Here is a 25,518-nt window from a genome sequence, read left to right as displayed (position 1 = left end):
CTCAAGCCTTGTGTTTCTTTAAAATAATCTGCCAATTTTATAATTGTCCATTACCTTGTTTCCACATCTGTTAGTCTTTGACAGCTACATCATTTAGAATGTACCTTTGTGTATGCATTTCTATAATTTCTATAATCGTAACTACTGCCTACATTGTAGTTAAAACTAGAATCTTATTAAACTCGATAGTCTTTTCAGACTTGTATATTAAAAGTTATGAATAAGAGAGTAAACATCCCAAGAGCAGCGCTGCATGGAACTACAGTAGGTGGCAGCATGTACTTGCATTTGCTTTTTCATTGACAAAACATATTTATTTTTCAGTGATAAAAGTAAAAGGCGAACCAAAACAGTAAAGAAAGTACTAGAACCAAAATGGAACCAGACTTTTGTGTACTCACACGTGCATCGTAGAGATTTCAGAGAACGGATGTTGGAAATAACCGTGTGGGACCAGCCCAGGGTGCAAGAAGAGGAGAGTGAATTCCTTGGAGAGGTGAGGGGTGTCGTGAAGAAACGGGTCAGGCGCCTCACGAGGCTTCTGTGATGTGCATTATTATGGCTGCTTTTATTATATTTGGGGAACGGCGCTTGATCTAACCTGAGAGCTGCCCTTTCAGATCCTCATAGAGTTGGAGACGGCGCTTCTAGATGATGAGCCGCATTGGTATAAACTTCAGACTCACGATGAATCCTCACTACCTCTGCCTCAGCCATCACCCTTCATGCCACGGCGACACGTCCACGGGGAGAGCGCCAGCAAAAAGCTGCAAAGTAGGTTAAGGCTCTTTTCAGTTACCAGAAGTAATTGTGTCGTTATGATCGAATCCGAGATGAACATTCAAGGTGTTTTTTCAAATGTTCATTAGAGATCGAAATATTGAATAATCAGTCATCTATATAAAGAGGCTTGGCAAAACCATTTTCTGCATTTTCCCAATGAAAGTATATATATACAGTAGAGTGGAGTAATTCCACAGCCGAAAGCTTAAAAATTCTCAAATATAATTCTTTGCCCAGTCCTGATGGAGCTGTTCATTGGTTGACTGATGGGGTAATTCTTGTCATTATTGGTGGGTTGCTACATAGAACATCTTAATGACAGTATAATTCCTGGATATTTTTAGTATTATTATTTGTAAGAAACAATTTTTCAAAAGCATTGTAAAGTGTGTTTGCTGTTGTCCATCTGGTGATTGGGGAAAACACATTTTTTTTCTGTACTTACTCATTAATTTTTGAATTAATGACAAAATCTCTTATTGAACAGATGAAACTTAGAAGCCTCGTTTTGGTAATCTGGAACCAAATTGTTTTCCTCATATAATTAAATACTTCCTATTAGTGCTTCTCTGCTCAATCATTGCCTCAAAATTAATGTTTCATGCAGTATGATGGCTAATTTTGAGGGCTAAACATAAATATTTTATAAAGGGCCCTGATGACCTTTCAATAATATGAACTCAGTAGAGTTCCAGCCAAGAAAGTTCTCTTTGAACCTTTCCACTCAGCCCCATCCTCCCTGAACTGCAGAGGAGGGCGCATAATTGTGTAGAAAACAGTATACACTTTGCTATAGACCTTAATTAAAAATAATTTGAAGAGTCAAAATACTCTTCTATGAAATCCCCTTCCTTCTATGTGTCTTCAGTAATTATAAGGATGCTGAGAATGTTATCCTTGGATAACGAATATTTTTTTAAACATCAGCCCTGCATTAACTTTGTAGTACATATATGTATAACTGAATCACTTTGCTGTACACCCGAGACATCGTAAATCAACTCTACTTCACCAGAAGTGAAAGTATTTAGTAATAATGTAATTAGCTTTAAAAAAAAATGTGACCATGTCCTCCACATTTCCTGACCCGAGCGGACACAGAGGTATCTGTTTGCCTTCCTGTCGTGCAGGGTCCCAGCGAATCAGTGACAGTGACATATCAGACTATGAGGTTGATGATGCCATTGGAGTGGTCCCTCCAGGTGCGTGGGGGAACGTGGCCGGCTTCACTGTGCTTCCGTGCTTGCTTTGCTGCCAGCTTCCAGACTTCCTTGGGTCCCATATTGGAGATTTAGAGCACAGAGAAGTCTGGATTATACTATTCCATGGTGACTTGTCTTCCAAATTATTAAGAAAGTTTGAGGTGGACTAGTAAATACTCATTAACATCCCCACTTAAATTAGTCAGGGTTTCCCTTAGAAGCTAACGAAGTTCAAATCATCATTTCACAATGCTCTGAGCGGAAGTGAAAATATGACTTTTGAAAGGATAGAGTTAATTCTGTAATAAAAATTCCATTCTCCTGTGTTTATACTGTATGTCTATGACTTCGCTTCCTCCGTTTCTGAAAAATAATGTAGCCTTCCATGGAATACACTGAGACAGGTGCATGGCAGGGTTGAAAACTGCATGTGGCATGGCTTAGCTTTTAACGCTTTGGTGAAATGCTCAGCACTGATTATACGTAGAATGTGTCTGTATGTTTTAAAATAAGAAAATGCTTTAGAAAGATTCAGTATTCGTTTGAAGTCATTGTCTTTTTGTCATTGTATAAATTAGTAAAATCTTTGTGACACTATGCAGTTCAAATCTATGTTTCTCATCTGAGTCTAGTCAGAAAGTGAGTCAAACCAAGTAGTGAAGACATATTTTCTTGGCACTAATCCTGTTCCCTTTATTTACTAATGAAGAGTGGGGAGATATTCAAATAAGAAGACATTAAAGAGAAAATCTTGGGGTATATAAATAGGAGTTCTTAAAGACATTTCTTTGGGACAGTATTGACAGATGTTCCCTTAATTTACATAATTTCTCAGGTGGGGATGCACTTAATTTGAGGGCAATGGTTTTGGTAAAGTCAATCAATAGACATTACAAAGACTAGTGACTGAGGTCGCAATGTAGAGAGAAACCTACGACTTCATTAAAACTGGGAGAAAATTATGGAGAGTTCCCTAAAATTAGGCTTCATTTGCTCCCTGAAACTCAGAGAAAATATTGTCTTTGATCACTGTATGAAAGTAGCAGATATCTTAAAAACAGTGAGTCTGGTTCTGTGCATATCTGTGTACTTAGATATTACTCCTTGATATCAGACCATCCGGGAGAGTTTGAAATAATAGTGGGTCATTGTGGGTAACCGTTCATGTTTTGCTTTCTGAGTTTGTTGATTTATAAAAGGATCAGAATAATTAGGTGCACTCCACCCAGAAAATTTCACGCAGAGTTTAATAGAATATTGTCTTTATGGAATTGCAAGGGGGAAGGTAGTTCTCCATGGTACCCATTGGCATATTTAAATAGAATTCAGACGATTCCTCGTAGGAAAGGGGTCTTGTCAACAAACCTTTCTAACAAGAATCTTGGCTGTTAATTCATATTAATGTTGTCACTTCTAACTCATCTGAATAGAATTTACTTCTGTGGGTGGTTCTCACAGGCTATTCACCTAAAATTTCACATTTTTATGATGAGGCCAGTTAGCGAATGAATGAATGAACGGCTAATTCAACAAATACTTACAGAAACGATGAGTTTCTTCTTTTTTCCTTGAGAGACCACATGGGTAACAGCCAAAATGGGAAGTATAGGACTGACTGCAGTGGTGTTAGTTAGTGTTTGGAACCACCAAAGAACACTGAATTCTAGATATATCTATATTCTATCCTGATATAAACATATGATTATACATGTTTATATCAGGGATTATCCTTTTACCATAGAGAAGCAGTGTCTGAATTGTCATTTCAAATGATATCCATTTTTATTTAGCATTTAAAATGTAACAAGGCAAACTTTTAATAGAATATAACTAATAAATTATGTAAGGCAATCATTAGTATTTTATGTCCCAGAGATTTCTTCATAAATTAATAAAGGAGATAATGGAATTTACTTATATTTTAGGGGTGCCCTTCAGTGATTCAAAATGTATATATGGTAGCTTCTAAAGATATACATGTGTGGCAAATACAGTATAGCAAGACACACAGTAGTAAGCAATATATTTTAAGTGAAGAGGAAAGATAGTAAAATAAGGGCAAGAAGCTAAAATAAAGTGAGGGGCTAAGTTAATAAACAAGTGTGTTGATACATTACCAGATATTCTAAGAGGCTGATTACAGATTTCCTAGTGTCCAGTATAGAGAGAACTTTGTTCACGCGTGGATGCCAGGTGGTTCTACGTGTGTTTAACACACTCAGTGAAGCTTCTGGTTACGTTTGCTGAAGCAGCTGGAAAGTGTCATTTAGATGTTCTACCGCAGCTGGGCCTTGAACTTCCTAATACCTGGCTTCTCTAGGACCACAGGGTTCTGTGTTCTCGTTTGATGTATTACCACCTTTAAGCAGTTGAGACCTCCAGAGCTACATCTTACTACCTTTATGGTTGTCATAGCCTTATTGTTACTTAACATAAGTAATTTCAGCTGCTTAAGAAGAATAAAAATAACCACACACGGAATGCCCTTATCTGAGGCCAGGCGTCTGGCAACCTCAACTTTCAGATCATTACTGCAAGTTCAGAAAATGAAAAAAAACAACAAAAACAACCCGATAACTTTGAACTAACTGAAACATTGAAATGAGCATAACATAGCAGTTCCTTCTTACCTTTTTTCTGAAGGCAGAGTGCATGTTGTCAACAGTAAACTAAACATAATATTAAAAAATGAATTATTATAAAAAGCAGGGAAAGGCCTATGAATGCATATTAGGGTAGGATAAAAAAGACATTAATCTCTATGTAAATACAAAGAATCCAAGAAACAAATGAATTTATACCCTTTTACAGAAGATGCCTAAAGTCTCTAAAAGTTACTTCAGAATAATTAATTATTCCAAATCGAAAAGTTCCATTTATATACCTTGAGTATTCATTAAAATCTTGAAATGGTGTTCCCAATTCAATCCTGACCTTCCATAATTACAATATAATTGATACCAAATGTTTTCAAATGATACCAAATTGTAATTTAAAATGTTTTAAGTAATTGAGACTTTGGATTAATTATCTTTAAAACAGCCACCATTATTTTTTAATATTGAGCTATGAAATAAATTCACTACATGTAAATTTAGTTGGTTTCGTTCTAGACTTAATATTACAATTTGTGTGTCTGAACGACAAGGAAACTTTCTACATGAAATTCAAAATAGTACCTGAATTGCTCTTATTTTTGTCATAAAATGAAATTATAAATTATACCACTTATGTTTATATTATTTGGTCCTTTACCGATGATTTTAGAGAGTAACAAAATGGCTGAGCTTCTTTGGTGTCAATATTGTCAAATTGGCCTTTATGTAATGTTTAAAGACCTTCCATATATTCTAAGCTTAGTCAAAAGATTATACAATCACAACAAATAAACTGCTGGGGAATTTAGCCTGCCTTTAATAGTAATGTTACATGGCATATTTTAAAAATAATGTGAGAGTTGTCAAGTAAATAAATGAGTAGCAGTTCAAGCTACCTTGTTAGACTTAATGTTTTCATGGTTGTGTACATTTCATGTAGTTGTAAATATCATTATTTTTCCTTCGGCCACAGAATTTTTTATTTTCCTTCCAATAATAACAACAATAACCCTGTGAAAACATTAATTAAACTGTTACTATGGTTTGCTGTTTTATCTTAACTAAATCAGAGATCATAGAAACCTTTTGGTTTCAAGGGAGAATGACATTTAGAATTTAATTTTAAGTATTAACTTAATTATGTTAGGTTACTAACACATTTGTGGAATAGTGTCAGATGTCTGGGGTGGATTTGATAATTGTTTCTTTCGGAGGGTTGATTTGTTCTGCATTATTGCCATAGTCAGCTCCACCCATACCCTATTTTCATCTGAAAATTGCAGTATTATCTGTGGTCCTCAAAATTCACAATCAGTGTTTGTTATAGTGAAGCCCTGCTTCTCTTCTTTGTCAATTAAAATTGGTATGGTAGCATCTTTATTTTCTTCTTAGCGAAGCCATCTGAAATCCAACTAACATAATTTATCCTTTGGCAGAAAAATTCCAATAACATTCGAAGAGACACTAAATTTCTAAGCATTGACTTGCATATGAGTAACAGTTCACTGTCAAGTGCTTGATTTGTGTTGCTAAAAAAATCACTCACTCATTCCGTAAACTAGTATCCCAACTCATCCTGACGTCTGAGGCATCAGCTGTCACATTTGTCACGAGTATCTCCATGGTAACCTTTGAGCCAAACTGTACCCGGTCCTCATGCATGTGTATGTTACACTCTGTACCTATACTTAGTAGTTTTGTCGATAAGGCTGGTAATACTGACTGCATGGCATTTATCTTCATAGGTCAATGGCCGCTTTCCGTATCATTTGATGTCTCCACGTGAGCACTGACACTATAGAAGAATACTGACTCGTTGTTTGTGTATACTCTTGCCAGTAGGTTATAGGTCTAGTGCTAGAGAAAACAAACCTTCAACATTAACTGTACCAGAGCAGCAGAGAACAACGCATCACCGATCACGGTCGGTATCTCCTCATCGTGGCGATGATCAGGGGAGGCCGCGTTCCCGTTTACCAAATGTGCCATTACAGAGGTAGGCTCCGCGAAGAGCTTAGCATCTTTGACGGTACTCTTTATTATAATACAGTGCAAACTGCCACAAGACTCTAACAGAAATGAAATAACGGTTTGGTCAATCGAGTTACATTTTTCAGAATCCTTTGTAGGCAAAATATAACTGTCTTGTATTCTGTTTGCTAGTTAATTTTCTCCTGTTGGGAGAAATTGTATGGTAATAAATTAGACCTGTGCAGAGAAGTGGCACAAATGATAAGGTTGAGGCAGAATGCATTTTTAGGAAATTTGGGATTGTCTCTTTGAAGCACTTTAGATGTTTGGAAAAGCATATAAAACGGAAGTTATATCGTGCTGTATTTCATCTCACCCTGAAATACACTTCTGAAATTTTCACTAAGTATGCAGATGAAAATCGTGGTCCTTTTTTGATGGAAGTAAACAAAGGAGGTTGGAGAAATACAGCACAGGTAAAGCAATGGTAGAGAATAAATACCTTTAAAACATGTATTTGGTGATGAGGCCAGCACTTTTCAAGCCGTGTCAGTTATTCGCCAATTACCGTCCATTCTTTCCTGTTAGTCTGTCAGCCTGTTTGGGGAAGGTGGTACATTGTGATGCATGTAAATTTTTGCAATCATTTCAGGAGTTTAGATGAAATTCATCCAACAAGAAGGTCACGTTCTCCAACCAGACACCACGATGTGTCCTGCAGCCCAGTTGGTCACAGACCCGGAGATGTGGACAGTCAGTGTCTATCAGAACAAGACAGGTATTTGTCCACGTTATGATCTCAACACTGTATGTCTTCTTTGCTCTGTTTTCGTCTATGATAGGTATCTTGGCATAGTACAAAAGACAGGAAAAGTATTTCATCATTCAAAACTGAACTTCTCCCAAGGAACGACTCTTAAGATATTCTAATAGAAATGCAACTCTGGGAAATATTTGACTAATATTATATTGTCATAAAAGGTGCATTTAAAAAAAATCAGAATTTATGTTTAGCCAGTTTTAAATGTACAGTTTGTTGTTGACTTAGATACTAACCTAAATTATAGAAGGGAGTCTACATGAGCAATTTTCAAATATTTTATTTTTTGTGGGTTGCAGTCTTTGGGATATTATTTATGTGATTATAAAATTATGTTTTTTCTGCAATAAAAAGTTTTTGGGTACAGGCCATCTGAAAGACAGTTACTATTGCAGAGTTTCTGTGAAAACTTTGGCAGTCATATTTTTCAGTACACCTACTTCCCATAAAATGTAGTTACCTAAAATGTCTATAAAGTACAAAATATTGAAATGGGTTCTTTCTTCTATGGATGTGTACTTAGGCTTAGTTCTGCATCTGTTTGATGTTATGACTCCATGGTTCTACATGCCCGCGGACTTTCTCCTCAGACCAACGCCCTTCCTGTAAGATGGGCCTGACCACAAGCTCACGATCTGTTTTGGGTTGTTAGAATCCCCAGCTGGTTGAATCGTGTCTTCTGGCTTTTTGAAGTGTAGAAACTTTTAGGGAAGGGTAGGGAATGAGGTTGGTACACAATGATTGATTTTTGCTGTGTAGTCATGGACACAGAACTAAAGGAGAGCCTCTTAGCTCCCTAACTGTCACCCTGATGGAGCCATGACCTTCAGGAGATGAGGTTGTGGTACTTACTGGGACAGAGCACTGCTCGGAGGAGGGGGTCCCCGCTGCTCAGGTGGAGTGGAGTCAGGTGAGGGTCCCTTTGTTGATATTCACTGGAGCCACCATGAATTTAGGTGAGGAGGGGGAAAAAGAAGGACTTCTGGGTCAGGGCATTCAATAGAGTGAAATTAATTTGAGTGTAGAAAAAGTATCAGTTTTAAGATAAAACATTCCTAATCAAGTATGTTCTTAGTTGGTAAAGGAGAAACAGAATAAGTGATATTGCATTTTACAGGCTATAAGAGCCAAGAAAACTGTCATGCTTTGAGTTGCTAAAAAGAAATTTTAAAATTTAGGGTTCCCATTAGTATCAGAAAAGCCAGATTTATAGGGCTTTTAAAAGTTGTTAAAATACCTAAGTGTCTAGAATTGGAAACAGATTTCTATGTGTTATTTGGGGAAGGTTCAGTTTAGTTTAGTTTTGCCTTGATACTCTGTGAAATCACTTTGAAATACAATAGCAAATCAGCAACAGCTAGGACTTCGACCATAATGTTTGTACTTTATTGTTGGAAATTTAAAAAGTACTGTCATGTTTATTTTTGTTTAACCTCTCAAGCAAATATGCTAGTGTAGACAATCTGGTTTCTTCCCTTTCCATGTTGTCATCGGCATACCATTGGCATAACCCGTGTCATTTAATGCCTCATAACTTATCTGTTTCACTCACCACCCATCCTGTCTGCACAGTGAGCTTCTCATGCTTCCCAGAGCAAAACGAGGACGAAGTGCAGAATGCCTACACACCACCAGGTAAATGCAGGAATTTGGTGACGGTAACTGTGTGTGATGACTCTTTCCATTCTACTCTGCTTCCGTCTCCCCCTTAGCGGTATTATTACGAATACGTGAAATTAATTTCCCCAGTGTTCAAAATTGGTTGTGTTTTATATGGAGGTTGTGGAAAAGGTTCCAAATATATTTGAATCCTGATCCAGACAGACTGCTTTTCTATCAAAGTATTTGAAATCCAGAGGCTGCTGAGCCTCTGTGCCTGTAAATGTGTTTACACATTTCCAAAACCGAGGAACCGATTTCTGCAATTAAAACTCTATAACCTCGCTGTGAGCCCCACCACACACACACACACACACACACACACATCTAGACACAAGAGGTCTGATCCGCTGTGCATGGCAGTGTTACTGTTTCCGTGATTATAAGTTCACTTTGTTTTAGCCTTCTTTTATTTTTATGTTTTGATTCTACTGTTGTTTTCTTTCTATTTGCTTTTAATAAGATCTTTACCACTTCATTTTCAAGAGCTGAGCTTCAGTTTCCTTCTTGATAAAGAGTGCGGATATATGACCTGTTAACTTCTAAGCCCTCCCTCCCTTCATACCCTCACCAGGTCAGAAATGCTACACTACCAACTTTCCCATAGAGACACATAACGGTATAAAGCCTCCTTAAAGATGAGAAGAAGAGGGGATACGTTATTGTCGTCTAAATTGGAGCTGAGAACCTAGCACTTTATTTTCATCTCATTACATTTTGGATCTCATATCCCAAATAAGTCCTTCTACAGATTACTCAAAGAATACAGTCTGTGCGTATTTATTGTCAATGTGAAGTTAATGGAAGGTAAAGAATAACTAGGTGAGATAAATGAACCAACACACAGATAAACTCTTTCAAATATTATGGCCAATAAAGAGTAAATAGGAGAGAGAAGGAAAGAGCAGTACCTGGAAAACCTGCGACGCAAACACAAATGCAGCTTTATTGTGTCTGTGTGGACCTGGGCTTCCGCTCAGGAATTGAACGTGATCACCCGAATGAGAACTAACTTTCTACATGTATTAAACTCTCCTAGTGATAACTACTGCCCTGTGTGCGGTGCCACAGGGAAAAATGAGGGATGTTAATTCTGTTTGCAAACTGGAGAAATAATGTAAAATCCTAACTATTGTAAAAAAATCAGCTCAATTCTTTATAATTCGAAAGCCTCCAGCCTTACTTTGGTTGTCCTGACAAATAGTTTAATAGGAATGATTTCTTTACAGATTCAGAAAATTTTCTCATAGTCCTGTTGGGGTGACTACAACTATAAAACACAAACAAAACAAAGCTTCCATATTTATTAGGCACCTGGTGTGTGCCTGGCCCCCAACGTGTGGGTACTTTTAACACATTCACACCAATAAGCTAAACAGAATCACTAAATATATTGTTTTTCTTTCCGTTACATCCCACTTTCGAAGGTAAAATAACAGGATAGGCACAATAGAATAAGCTAGTAGTTTCATCATTTTGTAAAATCTTATCTTCAGAATACAACCTATCATATTCACTTACGACTTTTAAGAATAAAACCTGTGGATTTACTACTTTCCAGTAAACAAGGAAAAAACATTCATTGAGTACCAAGCACAGTGGTAATTATTTAAGGAATTTTATCTCAATGTCCTGACAATAGTTGTATCATAGGAACATTATTATCCTCATTTCACAGATGAGGAAAGATGCTAAGAAAGTTTTATTTGACATGTTACAGAGCAAGGATTCAAAATCAGGTCTATTTGAAGTTTTCCACTGAACTAGTTTTTCCAAAAATGTGATCTGAGGGGTTGGTTCCGCATGAAGTTCAGCCAGAGTCTGTGAGTCAAACATATTTTGGAAACTTTGCAAATTAAAGCCACTCCCTGGAGATTTCATACGCACAGCATATCAAAGTCACATACTACAGAAATCTGTCTCATATTGTTTAATTCATCCCCCCCCACTGTTATCATTATCAAATGCTTTTTCCATAAAACCTTTCCTGAGACAGTCATGTTGTACAGAAAATGCTGTGGCTTCCTTACTGTGTCCTAGACCCTCTGTACCTGTTATTTCACTTAATCTTCACAGCATCCCTATGAAAGATTATTTCCTCCATGATATAGATGTAGAAAAAGGCTTGATGACTTGAATCATCCAGGTTCACAGCCAATAAATGGCAAAGCCAACGTGGACCTTCAAACTAAAAACTGTGGCCACTTTTCATTCTATTTCCATTCTCTGCTGACCCCTGTTAGAGTGTACCCCCCCCCAAAATTCACTCTTGAACCAATTGCTTAGAAAAGTTGTATAGCAACTTGTTACTAAAGACAGTTGCCTAAGGTTTAGGAGTTGAAAAGAAGATTCTGTCTGTGAAGCAGGCTGAATCCTTTGCTTCAGTAAAAGTGTCCTCAATCTGTGCTTGAATGTGGTACTTTAATACATTTTAAACCACAGCTTTAAAAGATTTCCTGAATCAACCATTAGTATAAACATGAATAAACCCATGGGGGTGTTTGATATTTAATATGTCCTCAGCAAATGTTTATTCTATTCCTGATTTTATCATACTTTAATGTAAGCCAAAATGGACAATAGATTTTCATTATTGACAGTTAAAGTTTGTAGAAACATTATTAAATTACCAAAACATTCATTGACAGGACCAAGTTTACCCTTGGTGATATAGACAGTCCAGAATTCCTTATAGGTTTTAAAGGAATTCAGATGATGTTGGGCCTTGTTTCTGCCAAGTCAGAATTCATGTTCTGGTTGCAGCTAATACCCATCCCACCCAATTTCTGGTGATAAATGTTACCTGCTGTTGGATTTGTATCCAGAAGGTGACAAATGGAAAGGACTTGTCCACTGCAGTCACCTCTTTTTTTTTTTTTTTTTTTTTTCGGTGAAGGTCTTTTTTTTTTTTTTTTTTTTTGCGGTACGCGGGCCTCTCACTGTTGTGGCCTCTCCCGTTGCGGAGCACAGGCTCCGGACGCACAGGCTCAGCAGCTATGGCTCACGGGCCAAGCCGCTCCGCGGCATGTAGGATCTTCCTGGACTGGGGCACGAACCCGCATCTCCTGCATCGGCAGGCGGACTCTCAACCACTGCGCCACCAGGGAAGCCCTGCAGTCACTTCTTGATCTTCCTTCCTTTACTGCCTTCAGTACTGTGACCAGCCTTGTCCCTGCAATGTTGGTCAGCATTTTGCTTGTTATTAGACTATTAACTTTTAGTCATATTAGTTCCCAAATTTCATAAATTATTTGATTAGTACTTTTAGCTATGAGTTATTTCCATAGAAGCAGGTATAATATTAAACAGGGATTAAATAGTAAGTTTCATGTTGGTTACTTCATAGAGTGTAGTTCTCAAATCTTTTTCAAATTAAGGCTTTTAAACTATAACTTGAGTCTTCATCTTAATTATGAAGACATGCCCATGATTCCATATTTAACAGTTCTTTTCCTACCTTCAAATAATTATTGTGGTTTTTCTGAGAAAAACAAAAGATCAATCTGTGTTTGTAGCTTTCTAGGTCTCCTACTTTTTTCATATCCTGATAAAATTCGCTTCACATATATTTTTCTGTTTCCTGCATGTCTGCGTTCCCATGTTCCAGACATCTTGTTAGGCACTATAAAACATTACCGCCCAAGATGCCCTTGTTAGAGAACTGTTCTCACTGGAATATTTACAGGTAAGAGTCATAACAGTGAGTCTCAGTTATAAACTAATCCCTAATCCCTCACCAACTAAAAATAGCAAATTTACTTTCTAATAAAGCATTAGCATTTCCTCTTAAAATTAATTATATACAGAGAAAACTCATCTAAAAATAGCTTTTAGGGGGAACCGGGGGGAAGGATAAGTTGGGAGATTGGGATTGACATACACACTCTACTACATATAAAATAGGTAGCTAATAAGAACCTCCTGTATAGCGCAGGGAACTCTGCTCATTACTTTTTAATTATATGGGAATAGAATCTAAAACAGAGTGGATATATGCATATGTATAACTGATTCATTTTGCTGTACAGCAGAAACTAACACAACAGTGTAAATCAACTATAGTCCAATAAAAACTAATTTAAAAATACAATAAAAAAGTAAAAATAGCTTTAATTATAATAACCTACGCTGGAATATTTCTCTAAATGAAATCTGCTTACTCAAATATCAGATTTCTAGTCGTTGTCTTCTTTGTCATTTATTTGTTGTTTTACTTGTTGATTTCAATTATGAGAATTGATTTTATATTATTTTATTTTGGGACGATTTTACTTTGTGGAGCTCAATTCTGCCTGCACATACTAAAACCAAACCCCTTCACCATGAATGCTTTCACTCGAGAGCACTGAGGTTTACTGATGAGATTCTGGTTAGGTAAGGACGTTTGGACGTCATACCGTCCACCTCCCCTGTCTAGTGTTTGAACCAAAATAGCTGAGTTGTAAAATTTTCCTCCTCTGCTGTCCTTCATTTTGTTTTGGTGTGGCATCTGTCCTTGGTAATGAAGTGTTAGGCATTTTGTTTCAGTGCTTTCTGTATCCAGTTTTTTCATAAGTAGGTGTGACTTAGCCTCATTTTTTTCAGTCTGAGACCCTTTTAAAAAAATTATGCAAAGCAATTCAAGCATAATCTTTGTTTAGTGTCTTTTTCTAAACAAAACTGTGCACGGCCATCCTGTCAGCGCTCACACCCTTATGAACCGACTCGCAGTGATTCTGCACTTTGTGTAAAGGGGACAGGACTCGATGCTTTCCTCTCTAACTGGTCTTCCTCTCTCTGTTTTCTCTGTCTTTCTCCTCCACCCTGGATGCAATGCACTGGCACTAGTGACCTGCAGCCCTCCCTTGACAGGGCGAGGAGTGCTAGTACCAACTGCTTGAGACCAGATGCTAGTTTGCATTCACCAGAACGAGAAAGGTATAAAGACTTTCTTAATCTCCTGTCATTTTGTACAGTCATTTTTTTCCCTATCACTTTGTTTTGTGTCATTGAGTCTCACAGCTTATTCATCCATGTTCACTTGCCGACTGTCTGCATTTCCCCTCCCTTCTGTACACGCCTGTGTAGAGATGTGTGTATGTGGCGGAGCCAGAGGGAGCACATACACATATTTCCGTGAATGCTGTTGCAAATGGCGTGACGTGATTTGTAACTGCTTCTCGCTGCTGCTTTTCCCCTTTTGTTGCTGTTCAGTGGTTTTCTTTACACCTACTCAGGGAGCCTTCGGTACGCTGATATGGTTGTGAGGGCCAGTGAGTTATCTGAAGGGGAAGATCACTTTCCTAGTACTTCCGCTGATAAATAGTATTTATAGGTTCAACTACAGTCTTCCATAAGTGCAAAACAAGAATCTTATTTAGATAGAATACTTCCCTTGTGCATCTACTTTCAGTTTTTTTTTAATCAACTTGCTCTTTGATATAGATCGTTTAACTATAACTTAAGTTATAGTTCAACAAAAAATAGTATGTTTATCATAGATTTCCTGATGCCTTACAGAAATAAAGGCACATTATATACACACATACGTAATTTTGCTTAACACTTTAAATAGATTGATTAATAAATAATTCTGACTTTAATTAAGTGATCATGTACTATGCTGTCTCCTAATTGTGAGCCAGCTAATTTTTCCATTGTGGTGGAAGTTTCTATTCCAGTAAACTTGGTTATAATTGATAGTCTTGGTTATAATTGTTATCTCTTTTCAATTAGAAGTCATTCACTGGAAATTTGCATACTACCTCTTCACAAATCCTGAAGAAAAATGTTTAGCTGTGTTAATGTAACCCACTTTTCCTCCTCTTCAGAGGCTGCTTAAATCTTTCCTTTAGCAATCTTTCTAGTCTGATTCTACTCACTTATTTATGAGATGTTTATTTCTGGAATTTAATGATTGGTACAGGTAGACATGTTCATTTTTTAGTGTCTTCATAAGATCCTACTAAAAAAATCTACTTTTTAATTTTGTATTCTTTTGTATTTGCAAAATTTGTAATAGAAAACAATGGGATCTAACTTTTTGTATTTCTTTACATTTGTAGAAGAAATTTTAGTTGAAATGGGCTCTTCTTTAGTTAAATGGGCTCTTCTAAATTCACAATTGAAATTGTTTCAAATGAGAATTCACAATTCTCATTTGTTGTATATTACCCCCAAAAAATATATACAAGAGTAGCAAGAAAAAACATTTTTATTTTTTTTACTTATTATTATTTCCTTATATGTTTCTGGTTAGTGTTAAAACAAGGATAGAATGAAGTCAGCGGAATCTTCTGACTACAACGATACCCTAACATCTTAAATGTCATCTCTACTGGTTCTGTCTAACAGAAATACAGTTTGAGCCACATGCATAATTTTAAATTTTCTGTTTGCCATATTAAAATATGAAATTAACTTTAATACTTTAGTATATATCTGAAATATTATCATTTTAACATATAATCAGTTAAAAACTGTTAGTGAGATATTTTGCATTCCTTTTTATTTATTTATTTTTTGCTGTACACGGGCCTCTCACTGTTGTGGCCTCTCCCGTTGCGGAGCACAGGCTCCGGATGCGCAGGCTCAGCGGCCATGGCTCACGGGCCCAGCTGCTCCGCGGCACGTGGGATCTTCCCAGACCGGGGCACGAACCTGCGTCCCCTGCATCGGCAGGCGGACTCCCAACCGCTGCGCCACCAGGGAAGCCCTGCATTCTTTTTTCACAGTGCTCCTTGACCACTTGTGGCTACTGCATTGGGCAGTACAGTTTTATTCTGTCGCTGAAGCCTGTCGAGCACGTGTTCTCTTGTTGCTCTGAAACCAGAGAATTCACGGATCCCTGTATTGGTGAATTTCATCTCTGATAATACCCTTAGAACAGGCCAACCTGTAGACAAATAATCTGGCCACGATTCTTTTACAGGTCATAGTGAGGTCTGAGTGCACTCACTTATGATACGTGCTTTTGATAGAAGAAGAGAAAATATGATTGAAACCTACATTCACTCTATCTATTGAATAAAAAATAAATTTCCCCTTGAAAAAAAATGAAAGGGGACTGGAATTGGTGTTACTAATGTTCTTTAACTTATTGGGGTCAATTTGTTGTCAAGAAGAAAATACAGTGAGATGAGTTCTCATGAGGAAATTTGCAGATGCTGTAGGCGTGTCTTGGTGTGGAGGATGCCGTCCTTCTGCGCACAGACCTCTGAGCAGCTTCGAGACAGGACAGAGTAGGACCAGCAGTGGGGGCTTTGTGCTCTTTGGAAGATGCACCTGTAAGTCCCCAGACAGGACATGAGGAGAGTAGGAACTGGGGAAGCTTTGAGGGTTTTCCAGGTTACTTAGTTCTGGTGACTGACCAGAGAGCTGATCAATGCCTGACATATACATAGTAGATAAGATATTATAGAAAAGTTGTTAAAGACATAACTTCATATTCTTGAGATGGTGACATATCAATATTTCCACAGCCTTGTAACCTATCGAGGTCAAACAATTTGCTGATTCTAAACCATCTTGATGGACATGTGTATGCTGTTATACCTACTTAATGCCCTTCTCTGGAGTATCTTCACTAACTCTGAAAGCAAAGGAAGTTCTGTGTTAGTACAAAGGATGAAATTGTTAAAGCAGACTCAGTACCCCACACCACACTACACTGATTATTCCAAGATAAAGGAGCGCCAGGCACAGTTAGCATGTTCTCTTGCCGAAGGACCCCAAAACCATCAGGCCAACATTTTCTCCCTTATGAGGATGGTTTGGCCCAGGTTAACAGATGAAATTTGAGACAGGCACGTGGAAACACTGTTTGCAGAGGAAGTAATTTCTGTGTTTGAGCATCTCCATTATATAACATATTCTGTTGATTACACAACTAGCAAAGATACGTAGGGGTTACCCCGTTGCCCCATCCAGTCATGACCCATGAGTCAGGAAATTTGGGGTTCATTTACAGTGAAAGATGTAGAAAGACTAGTTGTACCCTGCTGAAGACATTGAATAGATAAGGACTCTCTTTTATCTTTTCTCTAGCAAATACCACTGCATGCTTACAAGGAGGTCTGGTCAAGGTCACTGTACCTTCCTTCATCTGTGTCAAGGTCAGCTTGAGGTCATCGGTTCCCCCTTGTTCCCTGATCAGGAAGGAGTGAGTTCCAGGCCTGCTGTTAACCTTTCCTTTCCCGGGTTTTACAGCAGAATGTTGCTTACGTGTTCAGAAACACTGATTTCTAGAGTGTTTGATTCCTTTCCTCGGATGTTTTATCTTCCTTGACCTCTTCCAGAAATCTAACCTCTCCTTTCTTCAGTATCCTTCACAAATTCCCTAACACCTCTGTGCTAAGGCAGTCTCCTTTACAGGCTGCTTAACCTCCCTGTCTCTGTCTCCCCCTCAGCTTTCCTCTTTTGCCCCACCCATCTCATCCCTGAAATTATATGTCTGTCAGTCAGAAGTTTCCACACTGGGACATCCCTGGTCGCGCAGTGGTTAAGAATCCGCCTGCCAATGCAGGGGACACGGGTTCGAGCCCTGGTCTGGGAAGATCCCACATGCCGCGGAGCAACTAAGCCCGTGAGCCACAACTACTGAGCCCTCGAACCACAACTAATGAGCCCGCGTGCCTAGAGCCCGTGCTCCGCAACAAGACAAGCCACCGCAATGAGAAGCCCGCGCACCGCAACGAAGAGTAGCCCCCGCTCGACACAACTAGAGAAAGCCCGTGCACAGCCACGAAGACCTAACACAGCCAAAAATAAATAAATAAGCTTAAAAAAAAGTTTCCACACTAATACATATGGAGACAACACTCCACTGTAACTGGTCGTGCCAGACCCTCCCCTGCAAACCAGGCCTAAATTTCTCGGTGGTTGGTAGACCCTGTGTGCATCAAAAGTCGAAATCCAATGCACTGTCTCCCTCACATCCTCTGCCAGCAAAATGCTTTCTCTTCCGAAATGTCCCTGTACTTTGGCAGCTTTGACATATAATCATCCACGTAATCTGGAAATACTTCTGCTCCTTCGTCTCATTTGATGAGACAAGAAGTCCTACCGGTTCTCCTTCAAGAATCTCCAAGACAGATACCGCCCCCCCGCTTCATTATACTATAGCCCATCCCCACTTCCGATGCCATTCTTGCCCCGTTAATTTCTCATAAGCTCTATTAATCGTTCTGTTCCTTTTTGTCTCAAGTCTTTTTCCCATTAAAATTGAAATACCCTTTTTCCTTTGTTGTCTGCCTAAAAATTCTCCTCATTCTTCAAAACAAGAGGTCAAATAACCATTTCGTCTATAAAACTTCTCTTAACCTCTCCCGCACATGCTTGCCTTTCCTTGCCAGGCAGAATTATTAACTCTCTTTTCTGGGCCCATGTAACATTACATGCGTTCTATTTCACTTAGTCACGCTTGTTTCTTCCACTAGGTTGTACTCCTGGAGGTCAGGGATCATATTTGGCCTTGCCATCTCTTGCGATAGCATTATTATTTTTTACTTAGTACATGTTCCATCTGGGGCTTCGGGGGAACTTCAAAAACACCCCATATTTTCTGCTCCCGAATCTGTGTCCAGTTGTGAGCTAGACCCAAGAACTGCAAGGTGGGGGACCTAATTATCACCGTAAATACAGTGAACAAGTTCAGAAGCTAGACTTCAGGTTGTAAGCTTGCTGGTGACTCACCAAGAGGCTGCCACACTTTCTGAACCACGAGAGGCTTCTGCCTTGTGAGGGCCACTGTGCAGGTTGATTTGCTGTGGGGTTTGCTGTTTGCAGGCAGACTGATTAGGAAGGAGGAATCCAGAAAGGGCTAATTCATCAGTGCCTGATTCTTTAACACAAAGTCCCCCTCCTCTCTCCTTGGGGTGGAGAGAGGCCCGAAGTAGGACTTGAAGGAATTTCCCTCCACATGGAAACACGAGGCCTAAGAGAAAGGAAGTTCCTACCTAAAACTTAACTGTAACTTGAATTGAAATAAGTAAACTTTATTCCAAAGTATAAGCACCTATATTAATTTTCACTTAAAATAGGATTGGGGAAAATGTTTCAAAGGACTAAATGAATAATGGGAATAGACAATAAAAATATGTACTGTATAATCAGATCTCTAGTCTGTTCAGGTTTGGTGTCTAATATGACAGAACTTCACAGATATTTTTTGTGTGTGCTGTTTAGGGAATGAATGGTTTACATTTCCATATAATCTCTCTTTCAGATAGTTAAGCTGCTTAGCCATGCTCTGCCAGGACATATGCACCACTGAAAGATGTGTAAATATGCAAGCATACATACGAATGACACATTTAAACACACGCACTTTTGTTGTAAGGTATATCCTTGCTGGGGGGAAGAGCCCCAATGTAAGAACCATTTCATTACTTGCTGAGGACTGTCAGTTCTATGTCCTTATATCTCCTCGGTGGGTCCCCTTACCGCTGTTGATTTCTTTTTTTTTTTTGCGGTTCGCGGGCCTCTCACTGTTGTGGCCTCTCCCGTCGCGGAGCACAGGCTCCGGACGCGCAGGCTCAGCGGCCATGGCTCACGGGCCCAGCCGCTCTGCGGCATGTGGGATCATCCCGGACCAGGGCACGAACCCGTGTCCCCTGCATCGGCAGGCGGACTCTCAACCACTGCGCCACCAGGGAAGCCCACCGCTGTTGATTTCCTAGTTAAGTTTCTTATTACTTCTTACCAGTATTACCCCCAAACCTCAAATCTTATCATCTACTTAAATATTTGCAAATATTTATTCATTACTTATTCTGTGCTGGGTGTAGTTGATGTAACTGCCCAAACAAAGCAAAACAAGACACTGTAGCCCCTCATGTGGGGAGGCCCCAGCCTGTTCCTTCAGTTCCACAGCCACCAGAATGACCCTTCCCCTCCTGTTCTGAGCACAGAGAAAAGGGTGGGCTCCCAACGAATAGATGTTTCTGAATTAATGAGTTTAGAATACCTGAGATTAAAGCACTTATAATGCAACTAAGGTAACCCGCAGGCAAGACAGTTGGGAAGAAAAATCAAGAAGGGGCTGTTTTAGTTCAGTTTCGTGATTAATGACTCCAGTGTAGCCTGCCATGTTCGCTTCTAGCATGAAAACGGACGTGGAAGGTGTGTGTTTTGCTCAATAATAAGGGAATAAAGATTCTAATTTTGGTCCTTCTGTGTGATAGGAGAAACAGAGAAAGAAGTTGGACACATTTTAAAAACGTATAAAACGTTAGTATATTTCAAGCTCACAAATGCATGATATTAAAACTTATGTGATGTCTGTTCTTTGGACAAAAATTGGGTATAATTTGATCCTACTCTCATCATATCCAAGATATGAGGGTGAAGCAAACATTTATGTTATTGGGACTGCATATCAGCATATTCAGAAGGACTTTGAGTGCACAGGCATACATGGATGATGCTAAATATTTCTAAAAGTTTACCTTTTAATAGCTTGCATTCACAATGCCTTGTTTCTAAACGTACACCCTCTCTTTCATGGCTTTCACTGCATGTTTCATAATTATAGCATTTTTCTTTACTTTTCATGTTTAAATAAACACAAGGACTGGAATTTTGCCTCAGGAAGCAAGGTTATTCATAATTTTGTCAAGTGAATATTACTTATTCCTTCAAAAATGTTTAAAGAAAAACATATCGACTCTGTATTTTTAAAGAACACCTTAAGTTTTCTCATGACTGAGTACAATTGCATGTGAAAAACACTAGCTATAATTGTTTTCAACTATTTTAGAAATGTTTTTCTTTATTGTGTCTGCAGAACAAAAGCCGGTAAGGTGCAAAGCTACATTTTCAAGCATTCCGATTGGATTGACCAACTATATACTCACTTAAAATAATTCAATAATTCGAAATGAATGCAAATTTGTTTTTAATTTCACAAACACATAACACATTCCAGAGGACATGCCACACAGTTTTCTCTTCTGCCCAAATTCTGCTTTCAAGTATCTTTGTTTGCTTCACGGCTTCCTCAGAGCCCTCCTTCAATCCATCCAAGGCTGAGTGATGACAAAGAGTCTTCCCAGGGGCTTTCAGAGAAGAGCACCTGCTGACTAAAGGTGTCCTGGTCACATGTTGATAGCCCTCTGCTGCTTTTGTCCACATTGTCTAATAAATCCACGAAGCCAAGTTAACGGCAAAAAGAGATGGCTCTTAAAAACTGTTACGACTGGTCTTCTTTGGATTATTATAAAATCGTATAGTTAGACGAGTCTTAAACCCCATTCAGTGATCCCTTGTTGCATATGAGGAAGCCAATACGCAGAGAAATTATCCTGCTTAAAATGTTCATATCGAATATATTAAAATTTCCAAATCTGGGCCGTCCAGTCCCTTACTGCCTCTTTTCAGTATTTGCCCGGATGTCTGTAATTTGTGGTTATGCAGAGACAGAATCTCAAGACAGTTTAACAAAAGAATGAACCAAGTTTCAAACTTTTATTTAACTGTTAATCATAAAAATTCTTGTAAATGCTGAAATAAGAAAACAACTGTTTACCCCGTGGAGAGAGACCTTTGCAAGTAAAGATTAACAAGATTTTTTGAAGGTAATGCTATTTTACAATGGCACTTATCTGTATTTCCCACTTTTATCCATCAATGGTTTTTGCTCACAATTTTTTCATTTCGGTTACTAACCCTGCAGTTTTCCCCCAGAAAACTTGTTAAGACTTCACTGGTAGCGTTTCCATGAATTATTTCTCCATGTTATTGTTTCCACACTAGAGAGTAGTTTTATTTCTTCCACTTAAACTATGCTTCTGCTTTGTATTAAATCCACACACCTCATTTGCCACTTTATCCGGTAATTTCAAGGCCTAGTGTCAAATAAGCATTGGTGGCTTCTTAAATCTATTTTATTCAGACATCTGCCTGATTCTTAAGGATGCATCTTTGTAAAGTTATATATGTGTATTTATGTGTATGTATAGTTTTGCAGACACACACCACATTTAAGAGAACAAAATTACACAGGAGATTTCAAACATCTTCCCAAATAAGTTGTTTCTCTATTCACATGTAAGGCTACAAGTTTTATTTTCCTACAATATTGTCATTTATCTTTCTAAGGCCTGCAAAAGTGAAGAGTAGTAAATTATGGAGCAAAGAATCTACACTTTGACTTTTTGGGGTGATTTTCCAGTCCTCTTGTTCCATATATTCTTTTATTTTAGGAGTTACTAAATGTCTTGTTTTTTTCCTGTCTTGTTCATTGGGCAAACAGGGGTAGATGGTCCCCCTCTCTAGATAGGAGACGGCCTCCTAGCCCCAGGATTCAAATCCAGCATGCGTCTCCGGAGAATGACAGGTACTAGTCACTTCCTCCCCACAGACAAGTGTCTTCCAGAGGCCGGCGGGCCACCAAGTGGAGGGTAGCCAAGAGCCATGTGGTTGTGATGCCTTCCTTTTAGGGGCCAGAGCATAAGAGGTGGCGATTCCAAAACTAAATGCATCCACCTCTGATAAAGCACCTTACAATGTTTCCTGAAGTGAAGCTAGCACGCACAGGGCATGGTTTAAACACAGTAAAGTCGGGTCCAGCGGGAGAGTTCTCTCTTAATGAGCATTTGTCTTAGGGTTTCGATTTTCTAGAAACATATTTAACTATTGATTTTGTCTACACTTGACTAAATTAAAATTCTCAGGTGCTTTACAATGTATTAAAATCTGTCACAGAGCCTGTTCTTTTGTTATACTGGTTGATGATCTGACCTTCATCGTCTTGTTTTGTTAATAATGAAGTTTAGGCTTTGGGGCCTATTCCCTGATTTAAGACAGAATACCTCGTTCTTATCTATTTTACGAATATTGTGTTTTTAAGCCAAGTATTGTCCAGGGCTAGGGTCAGTCAACAAGGTAGGTTTTTAAAAATAACATCAGTGCTTCGAATCTACTTCATGCTGTGATGTCACAAGTGCCACGATATGTATTTCCATTGCTTTGTTTTCGTCCTTGGGCGTTGTTCACCCAATTCTCCTCTTTTGTGATGGCTCTTATACGTAGGCCATGTCGTTTCCCAACTGGCTACGAAAGGTCATGGGTGTTTTGACTGGACTGCTTCTCTTCTGGTGAAGCAGAAATTCAGTCATCACATGGGTGACATCTTATTTAGTATATTTCAATTTGAAAGAAAAACTAAACGCCGTCACTCAGGAAAGATTAATAAGTCATCTTACAAATGTTGGACCCCAAGGTGGTATTTTATGGAGGCTTTTTGAATATTTTATTATGCTTTCATCTTTAACACCTTCACCTCTTAATATGACTTAACGTATTTGGAATTTAAATCTAGTTCCTTCTACTGCTAACTGATTTCTAGGATAGAATTTACGAGACTAGAAAACTTAGTAAAATCTCCAATGTAAAAATTATTACAAACTTAAAGTTTTTTCAAATAAGAGTATAAAATAATAGTATAAAAATTTTAAATGTGCACCCACATTGCTACTCATTCATTCAGCAAAACTTTTTTGTGCATTTACTGTGTGTACTAGTCTAATGGCTAGAGTCATAACAGTGTTTAAGAAAAGCAGTGTCATGGCCATGAAGGAACTTAGAATTTCCTCTCATAAAAGACTATCCCGGATTTCATCTTAGGTAATGATTGCTAGAGTATAAGACAGTTAAGTGTGATGGTCTCTGTAGTGAATATAAATGTAAGTTTATCTGGGTTTAGGATAAGCAGCATGGAAATCCAAATAGTAGTTTTAGTTCTTACATACATGAGATGAAGATTAGTTGAAGATTAGTTGTCTTTTAATAACATGTGAATTATGATATTTGATTTCATAGATTTTATATATAATTTTAAAGGTAGATTTTAGAAGCAGAAATAGTCCTTTTCGATAAGATTATTAAAGGAAACTCTTCCTAATACATAATTCTGAACATACATTTTACTTTTCATTATGATTTATGTATAAGTAAATTCTGTGTTCAACAAAAGGAAATACATTTTAAATGGCTTGATACTATGATATATTACTGTTGGGAACAGAATGTTATTTACAATAAGTTTTTATTATTAAAATATATAAGTGCTTATAAAAATGAGAGAGAAATTACTGCGTCAGCTGACGCGAAATTCATAGGTAACCATGGCAACCGCTCAGGAACACAACACTTGCATTTCACCTCCTATTAGCTTTATTTACTCATTCAGAAGTTTCCGCCAATTCACAAATGAGGTGAACATGGCATCAGATTTGGAGACAGTGAATGTTCATAAAAATTGTGCCATCAGGTGACTTTTGCCCTAGGTCACTGGTTGCTAAAAAAAATATATTCTAAAATCAGTGACAATTTATATAATCGCCTTTGGATGTCCGGTATCAAGGCATATTTGATTATTTTGAAACTAACATAGTAATACAGTAAGTAAATATTTGCTTAAGAGAGCTCTCTAGTAAGTTGGAAAGCATTGAGTTGCCGTCTTATTTCACACAGTGTGTGTGTTCACACACACACACAATTTTTAATGTAGCATTTCTCCATAATTTAACTTCAACAGTAAGAAATCTTGATGTCATCTCAAGTGGTACAATAGCTTTATTTGGAATTAACATGGAAGCATGTTTCTCTAGATGGAGGAATTTTCCTAGAAGTTGTAGGATTTTGTAAAACAAGGATGAGGAAAAAATACGTAAGTTTGGAACCCCAGGGAATGTTTGTGACTTTAAAATTCTAGTGAAAATTTTCTTGCAAAATTTTAAAAATATTGAAAATTTTAAGAATCACCACTCCAATAACAAAGTATTTCTTTGTAAATGGCATTCTTTTAATATATAAATAGTAACTTTTATGAACCTGTGTGCACATAACTCTGTTATGAATCTTAGTAAAATTGAGAGCTACTTGTGGCTTCAAATTAACCAAAATTTGTGAGTGGCAAGTTAGAAAAAATGTACTTTAATAGATCCCTGAAGCATTAAGGTTTTGAGTTTAGTGCTCACAGTTGAATGCATCATCCTTAAGTGAAAGGCAAGTATAAATTACTGTTACTATTAATAGTATTATCACCATCTAATTCAACTTTTTGGTAAATATTTTTTCAAGAAAACACAACATATTCTTTTAAATTAAAAACAATGTTTTGATAGTGACCGTTCTAATAAATGTGAGGTGATAGTTCTTACTTGGTACGTTTTGAGATGTATGTTGATACTTCATTGGCTTGAAGTTACTGACTCCATTGTTTAGATTGAGACTGTTTTTGCATCATTGTACGTGACAGTTTTAAGGAGGCAATTTATTGATGTGGCTTAAATAAAATGGAAAATATTTGATAAAATCACATTATTTTCCAGGAGTTTAAATTAAAGTATCCCACTGTGTTTAAAATTAATTCCTGCATTATTCTGCTAATCTAGTTCTGATTTCTTTTGCAACTTGGAAGCAGCTACTTGCCTATAGGAATCTTTATCCTTAAATGTCAAGTGGTTTCTTTGTATTCAAAGTGGATGAATCTTCTTTCTCCATT

The 25,518-nt window shown here is 37.8% G+C and overlaps 1 protein-coding gene across 1 annotated transcript in view; it reads left to right on the top strand.

Moving 5' to 3' along the window:
• RIMS1 (regulating synaptic membrane exocytosis 1) overlaps positions 1-25,518 on the top strand; it is a 395,670-nt gene that overhangs the window by 241,929 nt on the left and 128,223 nt on the right. Inside the window, 9 exon segments of the mRNA XM_024731859.1 lie at positions 325-496; positions 621-774; positions 1,914-1,985; positions 6,422-6,578; positions 7,206-7,331; positions 8,946-9,008; positions 12,640-12,717; positions 13,860-13,949; positions 22,264-22,347. Coding sequence (XP_024587627.1) covers positions 325-496; positions 621-774; positions 1,914-1,985; positions 6,422-6,578; positions 7,206-7,331; positions 8,946-9,008; positions 12,640-12,717; positions 13,860-13,949; positions 22,264-22,347 — 996 coding nt within the window.

This window comes from Neophocaena asiaeorientalis, unplaced genomic scaffold (genome assembly GCF_003031525.2).
Source record: "Neophocaena asiaeorientalis asiaeorientalis breed wild unplaced genomic scaffold, Neophocaena_asiaeorientalis_V1.1 scaffold450, whole genome shotgun sequence".
Taxonomy (NCBI): domain Eukaryota; kingdom Metazoa; phylum Chordata; class Mammalia; order Artiodactyla; family Phocoenidae; genus Neophocaena; species Neophocaena asiaeorientalis.
Note: the sequence above shows the minus strand (reverse complement) of the source record. Positions and strands in the feature narration are given on the sequence as shown.